Consider the following 19,838-nt stretch of genomic DNA (forward strand, 5'->3'; position numbering starts at 1 on the left):
TTTTTTTTTTTTTTTTCTGGTATCGGGAATCAAACTCATGACCTTGCACTTGCCAGGCAGGTTCTGTGCCGCTGAGCTAAATCCCCAGGCTATACTAACATATAATGGATGCAGTCAATTAGACACAGCCATGTACAAGAAATAAGACTGGATTGCTAACTAATAAAATCTGTTAATACTATAAAATCAGGGCCAATCACATGGGCTTAAGGTGATATCACCTTAATCAAACCTTTGGCTCTACCACCCAGCAGAGCTGAGGTTTTAGGACAGATAATTAGCCTTTTTTAGTAGTTTTTCTGAAAAATGGGGATAACACATACTTAGCAGGTGATTTCCCAGGCCACACCAAAACTCATACAGTGTCTTAGTTACTTTTTTAATTGCTGAGACAAAATACCCAGCACCCATGAGTTAAAGGAAGGAAGGTTTATTTTGGCTCAGTTTATAGAGGTTTCAGTCTGTAGTTGGCTGGTTCCAAGGCAGGGTGCACTGGCAGAGAAGAAACGGTCCATGGCCTGGCAGGCAGGAGGCAGCAATCAGCAAAGCAGTAGCATCGAGCCTGCCTTGCCTTCTGTTCCTTTATATTTCATTCAGGCTAATAGATTAATGCCACCCACACCCAGAGTGAGGCTTTCATTATCCACACCCAGAACTATGCTAAACCAGTTTAGTTATCACACACCTTCAATCCCAGTATCACATACACTAATCCAGCATCACACACCCATGATCTAGCCACCTCTGAAAAACTTCACCGTAAGTACACGAGGCTTTGGGGGGACATCTAGATACAAGCCATAACACAATAAATTAATAATAAAAATTTATTTTCCACAGGGCACAGACCTGTAATCCCAGCACTGAGGGAGGTTGATGCAGAAGGATCACAAATTTGTGTTCCTTTAGGGCAATTTAGTGAGATCCTGTGTCAAAAAATAAAAAGGATTCGTGATAGCTTAGTGGTAGAGTGGCCCTCGATCCAATCCCCAGTACCACACACAAATCTTGCCGATATCTTAGTTCCACACAGCTGAGTTAATAGTGCTGTGTCTCCACATATTAAAGTCTTAAGGCAAAGGGAAAATGTGCTTCTATTCATTTTAATATATGTTAAAGTTGATCTTGCTCAGAACATTATAGTAGTTGAAAAATACTGAAAAGCCAAAAAGTTGCACTAAAACTCAGAATGCTCTTTTAAGTTCACCTACTGTATTTATATCACAATTAAAATTTTAAATGAAAACTATTTAAGGGCATCACTTCATCAAGAAAAATATCAAATTGGCAGTTCTTTCCACTGAAAATAAGATAAGTAACTTACCTCATCAATATTTGAAAATATTGACAAATTTCCATCCATTAAAGCCAGGGACACACATTTTTCCCTTTGCCTTAGGCTCCAGTATAGCTCAGCACAGCACTGGCCTTTATTTAAAACTGTACTATTTTATTCAGCATGGATTGTTTTGCATTCATTTTGATTTTTAAAAATAGTGTATAGAAACTGAAGTTTTTCAGCAACACTTAAAATATGTGTACCTCTTTTGCTTCATCCCAGTGCTACCCTGTGAATTAAATCTCTCCCTCACTGTCAAGGCAAAAATTCCCAGGCAAAAGAACTGAAATTTCATTGTTTTGTTCTTGTCCCATGTCTCCAGTGTCACCATGGATTAAACTAGCCGTGACAGGATGGTCAAAAAAGAACAGAAGCTTTGAAGTCAAGCAGACCGAGGCTATGTGACTCAGAACTAGTAACATAACGTTTCTCAGTCTCTCCTTCTGTAAAAAGAAAAATTCAGTTTATGTAAAGCCTGGCACATAAATTTTTTAACTAGAATCATGTCACTGCATATCAAGTATTAATAATCTTACCTATAGGCTATAAAATTATTTAAATCTATTTTCTAAGCTGAAGAACTTATGCTTTAATATCTAAGAAAAATACCTACAGAGAAAGATTTTCCACGCAAATCCAGACAAATTACTCTCTCAAAGTCAGCCTTGAGGCATGGGCAGAATTGGACACTCACATGTCTTATTTTGCCTTCTTCCTGTTTCTCTGTGAGATAGTGATACACGGACAAACTGCAAGCTCCAAGAGGTGAAACTATATCTTTTGTTTTACCTTGTGTTTTCTTCTCTTACAGAATTAATAGCATCAGTACAGTGTAAGGTAGCAATGTGATAGCAGGCATCCTAGTCTTCTTCCAATTTTGAGAGGAAACTATTGGTTTGCTAGAGCTACTGTAACAAAGTAATATGGACTGGATGGCTTAAACCACAGAAATCTATTGTCTTATATAGAAGTCTGAGATCAAGGTGTCAGAATCTAAAATGTAAGGAAATGCAAATAAAGTATGAAACTTGGTTAATATTCTATTAATATTAGCTCATTATTTGTGACAAGTAGATCATACTAGCCTGAGATGTTAAAAATGGTTAGTGTGTTAGCTTTCTGTCATGTGACAAAACACCTGACATTAACAACTTAAAGGAGGAAATATTTATGCTGGTTCATGGTTTCAGCGATTGGGCTCCATTGCTTTTAGGCCTGCGGTAAGGGTTTCTCAGAAGGAGAAAGGATTTCTCAAATGGTAGAAGGAGACAGCAGAGGAAGGATGCTCACCTTATGGCAACCAGAAAGCAGAGAGAAAGGAAAAGAGCCAAGAGTGGGAAAGGAAGGACAGGGAGAAGTACACTCTCAAAGGCAGGCCTTCCAGTGATCTACGTCCTCAAGCTAGGTCCTACCTCCTAATAGCTCATTCAGCTATGAACTCATCAATGGGTTAATCCATTGATGAGTTAGGTCAGCTCCTCCATGATCCATGACCTAATCCATTAGGTCAGCTCCTTCATGATCTAGTCACCGTTCTAGGCCCCATCTCTGAATATTGCTGCAATATAGCTGATGAGTCTGTTGTTGTTGTGATGTTGTTACATGGGTAGTGCTGGGGTTTAAGCCCAGGGCCTTTGCACTGAGCCACACCTCCATCTCTTTTTAGTTTTTGTTTTGAGACAGGATCTTGCTAAGTAACTAAATTGCTTAGGCTGGTCTTGAACTTGCCTCTCTCTTTCCTCAGCCTCCCTGACTGCTGGGATTACAGGCATGCATCACCACACTCAACTAATACATGAGTCTTCGGGGGACACTTCATATTTCAACCATAATATTCTTCCCTTGGCCCCCAAAGGTTCACGATCATCTCATAATGCAAAATGCATTTTTCTATTTCCAACAGGTCCCTAAAGTCTTCACAGTTTCAGCATTTGTCAAAAGTCCAAGTCCAAAGTCTTTCTCTCTCTCTCTCTCTCTCTCTCTCTCTGTCTGTCTGTCTCTCTCTCTCTGTCTCTCTCTCTTTGACTGCGATGTTTATTTGAAAAAGTAAAAGTGAAGAGTAAGGGAGAAACTGACTCTGCAGACCGAGCTTGGACTGAGTAAAAGAGGAAAAAACAAAATAAATGTACAGTCGGGAAAACACAGGGCAGGATATCATAAAGCCACAATAGCCCCAAGGTCCCTTCTGAGACCCAAGGCAAACTCTTAGCTGTGAACCATGTAAAACATACTTCCAACATACAATAATGGGGCAGGGTACACATTTCCATTCCAAAAGGGACAAATAGTGGAATAGGAAGTAAGACCAAAGTAAGACCACTGGGGCAGATGTTAAATCCTATAGCTCCATGTCTGGCTTCCAGGGTACATGGTGCCATGATGTGAGATCCAAAAGGTTTGGGTAGCTCTTCTGTATGGCCTTGCCACCCTGAGCCCACATGGCTTATCTCTTAGTCTGATTCCAGTCGCTGCTTATTCCACTCATCTGCTTGGCAGATGTTCCACATTCCTGACATCTCTATCTTCCTGGAGTCTCCATTGCAGCTTTGGGTTCACTCTCATGGTTTCATGCATTGCCATCTCAAGAGTCTACTGCAAGAGCTCTCACCCTGTCATATATTGCCTGACCTCTCAGGCCTTTGAAATCTCGGTAGAAGCATACATTACTGTGTAACTCTTGCATTCTGCATGCTTGCAAAAACAGCATCATGTAGATGGCACCAAAATCTGCTGACAACCAGAGTAGTAGCCAAGCTCCCCTGGACCATGGTGGCAGCTGCCCTTGATTGCCTGGCCAACTAAACATGGTGAAATGAATCCAGAGAACCAAGTGTCTGTGTGAGCTTGCTCAAGCAGGAGATCCAGAGGCCCTCTTCTCACTTCTAGACCCTGAGCCTGAGACGAATGGGGTCTTATTAATTCCTTGCCCTCAAAGCAGCCTGCTTCTTGACCCTGTGTAGTACGTGGTTTCTTTCTTTTTTTTGGTTTTTCTCCAGTACCGGGAACAGAACTCATGACCTTGCACTTGCCAGGCAGGCGCTTTTGCCGCTGAGCTAAATCCCCAGCCCAACGTGGTTTCTTTCTAATGACACTAATCTCTTCAGTAACCACACCTTCCTTGACCCAAACCTTAAATGCACTCCTTTTCTGGCCCAACTGTAAGTTTTTCAAGTCTTCCCACTTTCCTTTTTGCTCACAATTTCTTATTGTAAATCTAGCTGAAAGCAGCCAGCAATGCTTATGTTGCTACTGGAATGCTGTGCCGCCTGGAATTTTCCTCTGCCAGATTAAATAGTCCCTTGCCTTTAAACTTGGCCTCATATGATTTTAGGGCATAGGCAAAATGTAAACAAACTCTTTGCCAGAATGTAACAAAAATGGCCTCTAGTCTATTTCCCAACAGAGTCCATATTTAGCCTCATTAGCACAGGCTTTACTGTCTACATTCCTGTCAGCATTCTGGTCTTCTGAGCTCTCACCAGAATTGTCCATTAAGCTCTTCTTGTAACATCCTAGGGCACAGACAGCAAAACTTTTAGAGACCCGTCCCACACTGAAACCCAAAACCCACTTATTTATCGCAAAGTGCCAACACTGCAGTTAAACCTGAATACTGAGGTTTTAGTTTAGAAAAACAATTCATACCTTACCATCTTTTGTCTTAAAAGAAAAACCCTTTAATAACACATGTGCCACAGGTCCACCACCACTGTTCTAGGGCTTCTCGAACCCATATCACCAAACCTTTCCAAACTCCTCCTCTATACTGATTCCAAAGGTTTCTGCATCACACTGTCAGGTATTGTCACAGCAGTGATCCCACTCTCAGCATCAATTTTCAGTGTTAGTTGTATTTCCATAGCTGTTACAAATTACCTGAGAAAACACTTTAAAGTTGGGTATGTGACACGTGACTGTAACCCCGGCTACCTAGGAGGCAGAAGCAGGAGGATCAAAAGTTCAAGGCCAGCCTATACCCCTTAGTGAAAACTTGTCTTGAAATAAAAAATGAAATAAGCTGGGGATGTAGTTTAGTGTTCCTGGGGTTCAATCCCCAGTACTTAAAAAATACCACATAAAAAACAAGTTAAGTGTTTGGGATATAGTTTAGTGGCACAAGCGCCTGCCTGGCAAGTGCAAGGTTCTGAGTTTGATTCCTGGTACCAAAAAAACCCAAAACAAACAAACAAAAAAACCATACAAATAAAAAACAAGTTAAAAGAGGAAAGGTTTATTTTGGTTCATGGTTTCAGAGGTTTCAGTCCATAGTCAGCTGGAAGCATGTGGCAGAGGAGAGCTGCTCACCTCATGGCAGACAGAAAACAGAGAGGTGGGGAAGGGTCAAGGACAAGACATACCCTTCTAGTTACAGCCCCAGTGAACTACTAACTCCAAATGGGACCCACCTTCTAGCAACCCTTCAGTTATGAACTCTTCAATAGGTTAATCCATTGATGAAGTTTGTGTCCCTGTGATTCAATCACCTCTCTAGGTCCCATCAATGCCACTGGGGATCAAGCCCTTGCTATATGAATTAAAGAAGCTGGGCATGAGAGTACATGCCAGCTACTGGGGAGGGTGAGGCAGGACATTGAAATTTCAAGGTCAGTCTGGGCAATTTAGTGAGATTGTGTCTCAAAATAAAATTTAAAACTGCCGGGCATGTAGCTGAGTGGTAGAGAGCTACCACCAGCATGTGAGGCCCTGAGTTCAGTGTGCAACACTGCAAAGAAAAAAAATCTTTGAGTACCACAAGAAGATCAGTATAAAGAAAACTGGTACTAGACACACTGTAAGCAAACTATTGGAGGCAAAGATAAACAGAAAACCTTGAAAGCAGCCAAAGATAACACATGGATGGAGAACAACAATTTCAGTTACTGACTTCTCACCTGGAACTATGAAGTTCAGACATGAATGGAGGAAAATCTTTAAGAAGCTGTAAGAAGAACATTAATGCAGAATTGTATGTCTAATAGAATGAAGGTAAGATGAAGATATTTCCTGATAAAAGAAAACAGAGAATTTATCATCAGCCAATCTGTACCACAGAAATACCAAAGGAAGCACTTCAATTTAAAGGGATATGGTATCAGAGAAAATTTTATTTTATTTATTTTTTTGAGATAGGGTCTCACTATGTAAGTCAAGCTGGTTTTGAACTCACTACATAGCCAAAGTTGGACTCAAACTCACAGTGATCCTCCTGCCTCAGCCTCCTAGGGTCTGGGATTACAGGTGTGTACCACCACACCTGGCTAGAGAAAAATTTAGACCTTCCAAAATTAGTGAAGAGGATTGTAATGATAAGTATTTAGGTAAATATAAAAGATTTGTTTCTTACTTTAAAATATACAGGATAATTTAAAGCAAAAATTTTAACATGTTACATATCAGATATAGATACGATACATATGACAAATTTAACATAGAAGATGGGTAGGGGATTTTGGTAAATGGACCTGTGTTGTCACAAGGGTTCTATGCTTTATGTAAATTATACACTATTATCTGTAAGTTGACTGTGAAGAGTTAGGTAGTCATATTATAATCCCTAGAGAAACTACTAATAAATAAAGAGGCATAAAATATCAATAGATAATTAAAATTGAATTCTTAAAAACTACTCATATATTTTTTTTTAAAAAAAGAGACAAAAACAGGAGAATACAGGAACAAAAACCAGAAGGGAAAAACAGAAAACAAATAATGGTAGACCTAAATATAACACTACCAATTATTACACTACATATTTATGTTCTAAATAATCTGTCTAAAGGGCAGAGAATGTCAGAACGAGTGTGAAAAGCAAGATCAATTATATTCCAGCTAAGGTATAAACTGCTTGTAGTTCTAGATACTTGGGAAGCCGAAGTGGGAGGATCACTTGAACTCAAGGTTTCCAGACTAGCCTGGGAAATATAGTGAGATCCTGTCTCAAAAACAAATATAAAGACATAAACAGATTGAAAGTAAATGAGTGGTAAACGACAGATGCAAATGGTGTGCATATTAGCAGATAAACAGACTTCAAATCAAGCATTAGTAGAGATGCAGAGGAATATTCATGGTGATGAAAGGTCAGCTCATCACAAAGACTTAGCAAAACCCACAGAGCAAAGCTTCGACAGAATTAAAAGAAGAAATGGACAATCCCACAATCATAGTTGTAAGTCTTAACACTTTCTCTTGACAGAAAAGCAATATAAAAAATTAGCAAAGTCACAGCCGATCTGAACATTATCAGCCACCCTGACCTAATTCATGTATACAGAATACTACACCCTAATCTGCAAAATACACACTTGCAAGTGTGGAAGGTGTGCTTAGCAGTATACATCATACATTAATCCAGAAAACAAAGCTCAGTAGGTTTAGAGAGCTGAAGTTACATCTGTACTAACCTCAGTAGGGTGGTGGTGAGGTGTCTGAGCACCTGGAGGCCGATGAAGGCTGAACAGTGGTGCTGAGAGCAAGGCTAGGGTAGGGTTCACCATCAGGATGGGAGAAAGAGGACACCATTTACCCACATGGACCCCAGCCCTGCTAGGGAGGAGCTGCAGCCATCGAACCAGTTAGGCAGTGATGCCTAGAACAGGGCCCCAGGCCTTCCTGCTTGGCCCCTTTACTTGCCAGAGGGACGGACAGCTTGCTTTCCTTCCTCTAGCCACAGAAGAACATCTCACAAGGTGTGGATCGGGGCCACTACAAGGTGAGTTGTTTGGGCTGGGGGCTCAGATTCAGGTGGGATCAAAGCTCCGGGGAGGAAAGAGGGTCAGAGCAGGTGCACTGCCTCCTCTACACAAGCAAGGAGCTCTAGTTGAAGGTGGGGGCTGTCTGGGAGCCCTAACCTCAGAAAAAGCCTTGCTTTTCCACCCTCTGTCCAGGGCTAGGTGAGCAGTGAGAGAGGAGGATGGAAGATCAGGCCAGATCATGACCAGGGGCTGACACCAAGGCTCCACAGGGACACGGACAGGACCTTACTGGATTGAGGTCCTGCAGGGGCCCTGCTTGGAAAGGATAGGGCCCTGGATCCCAGAGATCTCAGAGAAACGGCCTTTTACCCCTACTACTCTGTCTTCCTGATAGTCTTAGTCAGGGTGAGATGAAGGAGGTCTCCAAGCAGAGACCCTCCAGTGGGATGGGCAGCTGTCAGGTATGAACTACAAGACTGAGACACTGTCCCCTGAGCTCTTACGGCTCTGGGGACTTGCTTCCTTTCTTTATTAGGAAGGAAATGTGGTTTAGCTAGATGAAAGCCAAATGGAAAGTAACTGTTCCTGCAGACCAGGAAGGACACAGGGTCAGTACTTCTAGGGGCAACCCTGTGGCAGCAGCATGAGATTGGCCATCCTGTACAGTGGCCAAGGAGCCAGCCCATCTCGGCTTGAATCCTGGTTCTGCCACCTACTAACTTTTTTTTTTTTTTTTTTTCGGTTTTTCTCCGGTACCAGGAACCGAACTCACGACTCTGCGCTTGCCAGGCAGGCGCTTTTGCCGCTGAGCTAAATCCCCAGCCCCCACCTACTAACTTGTAACCTTAGCAATGCTCTTAAGTCTCAGTTTCCCCAGCTGTAAAATAAGGATGATAACAGCATTATCTCCTTTATGACACTGCAGTCAGGGCTAAGTGGGGCTTTAGCAGTCACTGGCAATAAATGCTACAATCATGTGTGCACTAGATCCCCTATCTTGAAGAGGTATCTTTTTTCAACAGAGAATATATTTTAATCTTTCCCATGACATTCACACTTGAAATAGAGAAGTGAACTAATATGCTAAACTGCAGTGATAATATTTTTGCTCCTTTTGTAAATAGTCTGAAGGGGCATCTTCACTCAAGTCCTGAGGCCCAGCTCACAGCGGCCAAAGTGCCTGTCTACCCACCCCCACCAGGAACTTTCAGAGGGAGAGTCAGGGTGGCACCCTGCTCCCCTGAGCCTTTCCAGCTGGGTGATTCCCTTTGAGCCCTGGGGCAGGGGTCAGAGGGAGGCCACTAGCCTCTGAGGGCTCATTGTTCTTCTCCGCTGAGCTGAGAAAGATAAATTCTCTCCACCCCTCCTCTTGGTACCCAAATCTGCACGCTCAGGAGCAGACTGTAGTTCAATAAATCTGCCCTCTAGCTTCATCCAGCTCGCAAAGAGCTCTTAGAACATTAAACAGTTCCTGTGATGCCATCCTCTGGTCTTGCTGTCTCCAGTTCACAGATGAGAAAGTTGAGGCCCAGAGTGAGAAAGTGGCTTATTTGATATCCCATGTAAAGAGGTAGTATAGCCAGGACTAGCTGTCACCAGCCTGTGACAGTATTCTTGTGCAGACTGTGGGTATACAAATGTACAACCAGGGGCCACCATGCCAACAGACAGTCCACAGATGTAGTGCAGGGACTGAGCTGGGAGGGCGGAGGCAGGGAGGCCAGGTGGTGATGGTGTTTTGTTTTGTTTTTTCCTCTCTCTCTAGATGAGCTTCACCTCCCAGGTAATTGGAGCAGAAGTGCTCGGCTCATCTTGTCTTCTCCTCAGGAAGGGTGCCTGCTGCCTCAGCAGGGCCAGGGTGGTCACACTCTTTCACAGCTGAGACTCTGCTTGGCCCGGTGGGATGGAGGAGACGGCAGCAGGAACAAGGGTCCCTTCCCTACATGGTAGTTGGTAGGAGAGCATGACCCAAGATCAAAGAGCTGCTCATGTGATGGGTCACCTCTGCAGCCTTGTGCGATCAAGGGAGATGGAAAGGGGGAGACCTGAGCCTCGGACAACCAATTGCCCCAATTTTCCTGGGTTCCCAGATGCAAGACTTTCAGTTTGGAAACATGGAAGGTCACAGACAGAATGGGTCACAGACAGAACAGGTCAAGATGGTTGCTTGAATCTTCCACAGCTCTCTGTCAGAAAATGAGACTCCCTTAGCCAGAAGTAGAGGACACTGGACTGGGGCTAGGAGGCTGGAGAATGAGAGCCACACAGTAGCTGGTGTTCTGCAGTGTGGTCCTGGGAAGCTCCTCACTTGTACCTGAGTCCTTTCTACCTGACTCAGGTCTGCTGGAGTCAACCCTGTCACTGTCCAGAAAAATCCCCAGAGACCTAGGTGGTGGGACACTTCCTGTTCCTGGGCTTCCTGTCAGCATGGTAGGGCTCAGTGGCCCAGTAGGCCCTACCTCCACCTCCTTTCCCAGGCTCTGAGGCCAAAACTTAGGCACAGTCCAGACAATGGGACCATCCTCCTAGGTCTCCAAAGCCCTCCAATCCCTGTAATGACAGGAGAAACCTAAGATGACGATATCTAAGCTGTGTACACACTGACGTGGTCCGTGAACCTCACTTGTCTGATCCTAAAAATGGGGATACTGTAGCCATCTTGTAGGCTTGACATTTGCTGCCCCGGCTGCTGGACATGAGGAAGGGCGTGACCAGGGTCCCAACCTCACCCAGGTTTTCCTGTCACCTCAGGTCTTCTGCTCAATCCAGGTACCAGCTGGCACTCATGCCCAGTGTTGGTTCCAGAAAAGGCAAGATGGGAGATGGTTGGGGAGGGGGCCCTGGTAGTGGGGTGCATGGCAAGGAGGTTCCAATTGCCAGGAGCAGAGGGGTTACTCAGGATGGTCCAGGGAAGGACGCATTTGTGATATCCAGGCCTCCGGAGTCCACTGAGGACAGGGAGACAGGTGTGGGGCCCCAAGTCCGGTCCCTCTGTGCCCCAGACCCAGTACCTAGCCGTTATCAGAAGACCGAGCTCCTCTCTCATCCTGGCCTGTGCCGATGCCCTGAAGTCTGGTCCCTCTCTCCTCCAGACCCTGACTGGGGCAGTCAGCACCATTAAGTTCTTTCTCTCTGAGGCCTTCCTTGGGCAGCACTTTGAGGCTGTAGAGTTGGAAGTGAGCAAGCCTGAGCCTGGAGACCTCTTCCTGTTCAGGCTGCTGACCCCTGCGGGACGCTGGTGCGGAGCCCACGTGGGCGTGTACTGCGGCCATGGAGAGATCATCCACTTCGAGGGTGAGGCTCCAGGGTGCCCGCCAGTGGATGGGTTACACCAGGATAAAGACCTGGGGCCTCAGAGAAGCGGGGTGGCTGCACAGCCGTCCGGATGCGAGGAAACACGAACAACTGGCGGAGGGGTTGGGGGTCACCGGGCCCAGCACCTTAGCTGGCTCTATCTGAGCCTGCTGCAATCCCCACAGGCAAGAGTCCTAGCAGCCAGGGGCCGCACCAGTTCCTGGGCTCCTGGGAAGGTGTGGTGTGCAAACAAGGGCAGAGGCCTCTGCAGCGCTCCCGCCAGCTGTGGCGCGTGCTGCGGAGACGCGGGGGCGTAGACCACGCGAGGCTAGAGCGCCGCGTGCGTGAGGCTATGGCTATGGACCCTCCTGCTTATCACCCCACGCGCTACAACTGCGTGCACTTTGCGCTACACCTGCTGGACGTGGACAGGAGCCCCGGCTTGGTGAGAGCTGCCCCGCAGAGTCCCACCCCGCTAACAAACACCCTTAACCAGTGCCCTCCTCCAGGTCTTTCCATCCCACCCCACTCCACCTGCCTCCAACTCAAGATCTGCTTTGCTCTGCCTGATGCAAAGCCTCCAGAACCACACAGCCTGTCCACTCGAGGGTCCACCTCTCCAAAACCCCTCTGGACGCCCCCCAGGTTGCAGATGCTGGCCACAGGCATTTCCTTTGGCTTGCCAACCTGCAGGCCAGCTGCTGGGCAGCCTCATCATTACCCTGCCTGAAACAGAAGCTTCCTACCGAGCCAAGGTCCAGTGTTCTGGGTCCTATCCATTGCCAGCCAGGTCCGGCAGTTCTGGAGACTTCGGGATCCCACTCCACAGACTGAAATTCAGTCCCCAGGGGCAAAGCATGGGACTCTTCCACTCCCCTATCCCAGCTAAGAGACTCTGGCCCTCATCCCTCCAGCCCAACTGGATCCCACAGCTCCCCCAGCCCTGGTGGCTCTTGCTCCGAACCAGGCCTTCCTCATTAGAGCTTTGTCGAACCTCGGGCCTTCTGAGCTGATCTGAACGCATCCCACCAGCAAGGGGCCCTGGCTTTGCACCCAGCCTGGCCGGATTTCTTTCTCTTCCTTCCCAGGAGTTGGTGGACGTAGACCTAACCATGGACTAGGCTGACCGTGGGCCCCCCTGGATGAGCAGGAGGGGTCTTCAGAAAAGATCATTAAAGTATTTCTAAAGCGTCACTAGGAAGCTCGCCGTCTTCTCTAACCTGTCCCCCGCCTCTCTGCCCGAGGCCCCCTAAGGCTTTCTTGGTGCTCCTGGACCACCCTGCCCTTAAATTTCGCCTCCTCCCTGAAGCCGCTCAGCTTTCCATTTGAACAGTAGGACGCAGCAGTCAGTGGAGCCTAGATTTACTCATCCTTGGGTCTTCGACCGGTCTTTGGTTCGTTGTTGCCCACCCGCTTCCCGTCTGCTGCGTGGCCGTCGCGCCCAGGCCAGGTGGTCTGCCTGGGTTGGGGTTAGAGGTCCGCACTCCTTGCCCCCAGACCTGGAGGGGCGCCAAGTCCCTTTAAAAGGCAGGAACCCTCCCCTCGGGAAGGGGTTTCTGGGCGATGGGGCGGGGCCGACGTCGCTGCCGCGGGTCCCCGCCCGCCCCCGCCGCACGCGTGCGCTCGGGGCGCCGGCGCCTTTAAGAACCTCGGCGCGGCGCCGGCCTCAATCCGCGCGCAGCGACACCCGGCTCGCCGCGGAGCCTCCCGCGCCCTGCGCTTCCCGCGCCCTACGCCTCCGCCCGGGACCCCGCCCCATGCCGGCTGCCCCATGTCGGCCGCCCCCGCCTACAGCGAAGACAAGGGCGGCTCTGCCGGCCCTGGCGAGCCCGAGTATGGCCACGACCCTGCGAGCGGCGGCATCTTCTCCTCCGACTACAAGCGGTGAGCGCGGGCGGCGGGCACCATGGACAGCGCCGGCCCCGCCACGGCGCCCCCTGTCGCCCAGGGCCCTGCTGGGTGGGGGCTGGGTTTGGGGTCGATCGCCGCCAGGCCTTCTCGCTGGGTGGGTCGGCTCTGAGAGCACCCCCAGATCCCACGGCGTGGCGTGGCGGCGGGGTCTAAGGCGGCGGAGAGGGAGGCGCAGCGGTGCCCAGGCCTGGCTCCTCCACGGATTCGCTCCCCGGTCCGCTCCTCCTCCCATCGGCGCCCACATCCCTGCCCCCGCCCGGGCCTGCAGTCTGTCTCCGCCCTAACGAGCCTACCCCCACCTTTGACTCTTCCTTCATCTGATTATTCGTGTTTATTAAAGGCCTGCCCTGTGGAGCCCCGCGCTGTTCTGTGAATACAGCTGTGAATTCGAGCCGTCCTTGTCTTCCTGCTTCTCTAGAGGGACACAGGATGAAGCAGTCAGGGACAGTTCAGTATGGAGAGGGACCAGGAGGGAGAGTGGAAGGTGAGGGTGTTCCGGGCAGAGGATGGAAGAGGACATGTGAACCCAGGGCAGGAATGAAGAGCCCAGTGTTAGGTTTGTAGGAACTTCTGTGGTGTGGCCTGTGCACACCACTGCAGTGACCAGAAAGGAGGGTGGGGAGGCCACTGGAGGGTTCTAAGCAGGTGCCAGTGTCGGGTTTATATGCAGAAGGATCACGGGCTAGACCGTGAGAGATTGGAGGGAGCTGGATAGATGAAGAGATGGGTGATGGGGGTATGAAGTTGACCGGCAGGGATGGTGAAGGAAGGGAGGCCTCCCAGGCCAAGGGAGGGGCAGAGGAGTTAAGGACTACAGTACTGAGGAGGTAGAAGTCGCAGACTTGATGCTTGCATATGGGGAAGAGGGTAAGAGAGTGTGACTGGGAGAGATCAAGGATGATATCAGGTTGCTAGTTCTTGCAGCTAGATAAATGGGGTGCTATTCGGTGTAATTGGAAATACAGATGTTACAGGCAACTTTAGGGAAGGTTATGATGAACCCAGCTTTGGGCACAGTAAAATTGTAGCCAGAAGGATGTTCAAGTCTAGTAGGTCTCCAGATATTATAAGGATTTAGATTCCAGGAGAGGGATGAGGGAGCTGTTAACATATGCTTAACTAAAGCCACAGCAAGCCGTGAAGATATGTCAGGGAAGATGTACAAAATGAGTTCAGACAGGACACAAGTCTCAACCCTGCAGGCACTAACATTAGGGGCAACCAGAGGGCCAGGGGAGTGTCAAAAGTTACCTGAGAAGATGTGATCCAAAATAGAATTTCAAGAAGCAAGGAATGGTCAGTAGTACCAGTGCCCGCTAAGGTCAAGTTAAACAAAAAAGGATAGTCAAGAGGACTGGGAGGGCTGGGAGTTTAGCTCAGCGGCAAAGCGCCTGCCTGGCAAGCGCAAGGTCGAGAGTTCGATTCCTGGTACTGGAAGAAAAACAAAAAAAAAACAAAAAAACAAAAAAGATGACTGGATGTGAAACGGTCAACTTCCCATTCCACTGCCCACCTCCTGCCCTGGGAGACCAATTCTGGCAAACTGAAGAGAAAGGAGCTGAATTATTTCTCTTAGAATTCTATTATGAATGACACTAACATTCATAGACATTGATTGAATAATGCAATGAATGCATATATATCATCCACCTACACTCAACTGTTACTGACATTTACCTTGCTTGCTTTATCTAACCATTTATCCCTATTTTTGGCTGAACCATGTAAATTGCTGAAATCATGATCCTTCAGCCCTAAATTCCAAATCAGCATCTAAAGCCAGAGTGAAGTAAATGAAGGAGCAAATAAGAGGTGAATAAATAAAACACAGTGGATGGGAATTTCACTTTTAAGAAATTTGACTGTAAGGGAAAGAGTTGGCTGGAGAACATCATCCATTCAAGGAGATATTTATGTCCTGTTGTTACTAAGATAGGAAAGCCCGGAACAAGTTCACCTGCCGGTGGGAAAGAGCCAGTAGTGTGGGAGAGGCTGGAGGAAGTGCAGATCACTGAGTGACAGCAAGGGAGACTTTAAGTGGGTGCAGGGAGGACCAGCGCTGCCAGAGGGAGGAGGAAGAATAGAGGAGGAAGAATAGAATAGATGCACATGTGTGAGTCTGGGGGATGAGAACTTAACGAAAGAAAGCCTTTCATTTTCTGCAAGGGCCTGGCACTAAGGCTATAAGAGCAAGGATGTGGCTGTGGGTGGGGACTTGAACGTCTCTGTGATGAATAAAGCCAACCACACCTGGCAGGGCAGGGGCAGGGGATGGCACAGGGGCAGGTGGACCAAGAGTATGAGTGAGAGCAGTCTGTGGCACCTGGTAGGGGGGAAGCAGAAATAAGCAAAAGCTGGAAAGAAGGAAAACATCGCATGCCTGTAATCCCAACATGCTGGGAGGCTGAGGCGGGAAGATGGCAAGTTTGAGCCCAGCCTGGGTAACTTGGTGAAATGCTGTCTCAGAACAAAGACAAACAAACAAACGAATAAAAAAAACCTGCCTTGGGAAAGGCAGGTGAGGCTCAAGATGCTTGAGGTCAGAGTGAGCGGGATGGTGAGGTTTCCTGGGAGGAGCAGTACTGAGGAAGCCAAGGTCCAGCTGTGGCTGCGGGATTGGAGGTGAAGAAGGCATTCCTACCTCTGTGCCAACTCTGCTGACCCAGTCCTCTGCCCGGAGAGTGGGGCAGGCTTGATTCCCTACTCCCCGCCCTCTGTCCCTCCTGCAGCCTTGTCTCAGAGCACTGAAGAGGAAACCAGAGCCACCCTGCTGGCCGGTGTCTGGTTACTGAGTTTCAGGGCCAGGCAGTCTGGCAACAGGCACAGGCAGCCCCAGACCCCTGGACACCTCAGTCCCAGTCCTGGAGCAGGAACGGGTGCCTGATGCAGCGCTTCCTGCAGCTGCCAGGGGCCGTGGGGAGGCAGGGGCTCAGAGGGGCCTGTGGGACTGATCAGGAGGCTGCCAGCCCTGTGCTGGCCCCCGAAGGTGGCCCCCCGCCCTGGTACCAGGCTCTGCAGCCTGAGGAGCTTCGGTGGCTGCAGGCCCCAGAGGAAGATGCAACTCCAGAAGCATCCCTGGAAGGACCTAGTCTGGAAGGCAGCCAAGGGCAAGGCCAGAGCCCAAGCCAGCCACTACGGTACAGAGGGACCCTCGGGAACCCCCACCTCACTGCCAGGGGGCTGGGGATGGGCAGCCAGTGCTTCTAGCCCGAATTCTTTCAAGTGTCACCTCCTCTGGAGAAGGAGCCCTGCACTGGCATTTAGGGTCTAGGTGCCCGGGGAAGAGGGTAGTGGTGGAAATTGAAGGGCTGAGAGTGCCTTAACTCCCTGCAACTCTGAGTGGGGAGAACAGTAAAACATTTGACCCCCATGCTGGGGTCCTGGCTAAACTGGGCTCAGGGTCGGGTTTGGGGCCAGGATAAGGCACAGAGTCTGATGAGCCTGCCTGGCTGGTGGCTAGGACTTGGGTAGTGACAGGAGGGAGGGAGGGAGTGTGCGTGGAGGACGGGGGCATGACTCAGACATTATGTCTGACCCCTTGCTGGCCCCTCAGGCCAGGCCAGGCCAGGGTCAGGTCAGAGTGAGCACAGGGTAAGGGGATCTGGCTGTGGGAGATGAATGTTTCATGGCCTCAGGGCATTGCCAGGTGTCTCTCCCTTCTGTGGGAGCCAGCAAGAGGGGCCGACTGTCATACCCAGGAGGGGTCATTGCTGCTGGCACTAGGCAGCTGGCCAGCAGTACTGCTGTCTGCCTCCCTCTCTCCCCTCAACTTCCCTCACAGCTCCCTCCCTTCCCTCGATTCCCCGTCCTCTCTAGGGTCCTGGAATGTGTGCCTGGGGGTGTGTACACTTGACAGGAGACTGTGGCATTTATGGGTGTGGTGGGGACACCCAGGTGTGAGGAAGTCAGCTTTAGGGAACTCCCAGAGTTAATGGAGACCAGGCCAACTGTGCCCTCAGAGGGGCCAGAGAATCCCTGATGCTGTGAGTATTTGATTTTGGAAGTCTAAACTTAACCATCAGAAATCTCAAATGACCAGGAGTCCTGTGGTTATTTCGCTGAATGAGACTGGAATGGCCAATTTTTGTCAGAGTTGCACATGTATGAGGTGTGACCATGGCATGTGTGACTGTGGGATGTGTGTGTGGGCATGTGCATCTTTAAGGTGTATATAAGGATGGGGAGTGTACACAGGTCTCGTGGCAGTACATATCTGTGGGGATGGTGGTGTATGTGTGGCTTTGTAGGTTAGGTGTGTGTCCAGGTGTGTGTGGGGTGTGTGCAGTTATTTCCAAGGGAGGTGGTGTATGTTGTGTGTGTGTGTGTATGTGTGTGTGTGCAGGGATTGTTTGTGTGTCTGTGGGTGGAAGCATCTCTGGGGAGTATAGGTGTGTCCAGGGGTGTGGCAGTATCCTCGGTGCAGGTGGGTGGCACTGGTGTGTAAGTGTTGGGGGTGTGCGAGCTGACAGTAAGGTGTGTATAGAGAGGATCTGGGGTGCAGTGGTGTGCGTTTGTATGCCGGCAAAGCTGGTGCTAGCTCTGTTGCTCTGCCCAAGATGCTGCCCATGCCTCTCTGTGCCTCCACCCACACCCAGTTGTCCTGGGCACAACACCTTGGGAGAACTGGCAGCCATGTCTGAGTTTGGGAGGGTGACAGGTGGTGTCTCTTGCTCCTGGTTTGGCCACAGGTGAAGAGGAGGTGTCCTGTGGTTTGGGGGGCACCCCAGGCTTTCCGATTAACATGAGGCTGGGTGTCTTTACCTGACAGCCAGCAAGGAGTGCTGTGTTCTGGAAACTATCATCTTTGTACTTTGCTTTCTGTCAAAAAGCTCTTCGGGAAAGACATTTTCTAAAAGTCCTAGGATGTCAGCTTCTCAGGGCCCCTTCTGTCCTTCCTCCGTTTATCTGTGGCGCTCACACATTTCTGCAGCCCCGTCACTGGGGATGTCATGTCGGTTCTCCTCTTCCCCTTGGCATCAGCCACGTACTCATATCTCAGCACTGAAAGCCGTCACACCTGCCTCTTCAGGACTGTTATGCTCGTCCCTGGCCTAGCACTGCTACCCTAGATTTCTATTATTTCTGCATGTTTCATGCCTGTGACTCACTTTGTGCACACTGCTTTTTAATTTCTTTTTTTTTTTGGTTTTTTGGTTTTTCTCTGGTACCAGGAACCGAACTCACGACCTTGCACTTGCCAGGCAGGCGCTTTTGCTGCTGAGCTAAATCCCCAGCCCCCTGCTTTTTAATTTCTAACATTTATGATACTTCTCAAGGCTGGCTTCTTGCACCTGCATCAAAAGTTTGGGGTTATCAGCACCAGTGGCATGTGTGCACCACCACCCCCAGCTACATATGAGTGAATCAGTTGTCATCAGCTCATATCAGTGGCATAGGAACACCCTTTTCATGTGTTCATTTACAATTCTCTCTCCACTTTTTGATTATCAGTCCCAGGACTGCTGAATATGGTTGGGCAGGTTGCTTACTGCACAAGGGCACTTGGCCAAGGAATACCAGCCCATGCTCCACTGATTAAATGGGGAGTGACAGCTCAATGCTGTGTCTGCCTGGTGAGACAAGCAGATGGCAGATGGGCTTGTTGTAGCCCTGACAGTCAATGTTGGACATGGGTCTTATAAATTTGCATCAGTTTTTAAAAATCTATTTTGAATATTAAATTCATATTCATCATATTCCAAGTATTTTACTTTTTGCTGCTGTGATGGGCTGAAGTGTATTCTGAATTGATGAATTCCTAACCCCCAGTACCTCAGAATGTGACCTTATTGGGAGATCAGGTCTTTAAAGTAACTAAGCTAAATAAGGTCATTATGGTTACCCTCACCCAGTACAACTACAGTCCTATAAGAAGGCGACATTTGAGCATGGAGAGCACAGAAGGGAGATCATGTGAAGACATGGGGGAAGATGGCTGCAAGATATGGAAAAAACCAAAGTGTGTTTTTGCAACTCTCATACACACCACTCACCCGAGAACATTATGCTTCTGGTCACCCAAAGGTGTGCGGATCCCCGACCAACACCAGTTCTCTGATGGCACCAACTAGAGTCCTACAGTTCAGTTCAGTGTAGGCCCTATCTCCCTGAGGTGTCAGAGCCGCAAGCCTGCCCCTGCTTCACACGTCAGTTGTTAAGTAATAGGTTGTCACCAGTACTTCTCACCCACAAAACTTGACGAAACTTGGCCCACATTTGATTATGATAGAGGAAAAGGATATAGATGAATGGCCACATGGAAGAGAAGACAGGGCGGCCGGGCACGAGGGATCCTTTCCTCATGGCCCCTCTTCAGGCACCTGCATATGTTCAGTACTCTGGAAGCTCTCAGAGCCCTGGCCTCTTGGGCTTTCACAGAGACTTCATTTTGTAGGTGTGGACTACATGTTGGTCACTGGTGATTAACTCAAACGGTAGTTCGACCATCCCCTCATTGGAGGTCGGGTGGGGGTGGCCTGAGAGTTCCAACCTTCTAATAACAAAAAATTCTATCACCCAGGAAATTCCAGGGGATTTAGAAACTGGGTCAAATGTGCCCGTCACGTGGGAAATAAAAAAGGTCTTAGGAGCTCTGCATC

At 48.7% G+C, this 19,838-nt stretch overlaps 1 protein-coding gene across 2 annotated transcripts in view; it reads left to right on the forward strand.

The window, feature by feature from the left end:
* Window positions 1-12,934: 12,934 nt before the first annotated feature.
* The window catches only part of Ap3b2 (adaptor-related protein complex 3, beta 2 subunit), a 28,935-nt gene continuing 22,031 nt past the window's right edge, over window positions 12,935-19,838 (forward strand). For both annotated transcript variants that reach the window (XM_005381476.1, XM_005381477.1), the window contains exon 1: window positions 12,935-13,212. In XM_005381476.1, coding sequence (XP_005381533.1) covers window positions 13,100-13,212 — 113 coding nt within the window. In that variant the 5' untranslated portion in view covers window positions 12,935-13,099. The remainder of the gene's footprint in view (window positions 13,213-19,838) is intronic.

The sequence above is a fragment of the Chinchilla lanigera genome, unplaced genomic scaffold (genome assembly GCF_000276665.1).
Source record: "Chinchilla lanigera isolate Chin_1 unplaced genomic scaffold, ChiLan1.0 scaffold00015, whole genome shotgun sequence".
NCBI classification, from domain to species: domain Eukaryota; kingdom Metazoa; phylum Chordata; class Mammalia; order Rodentia; family Chinchillidae; genus Chinchilla; species Chinchilla lanigera.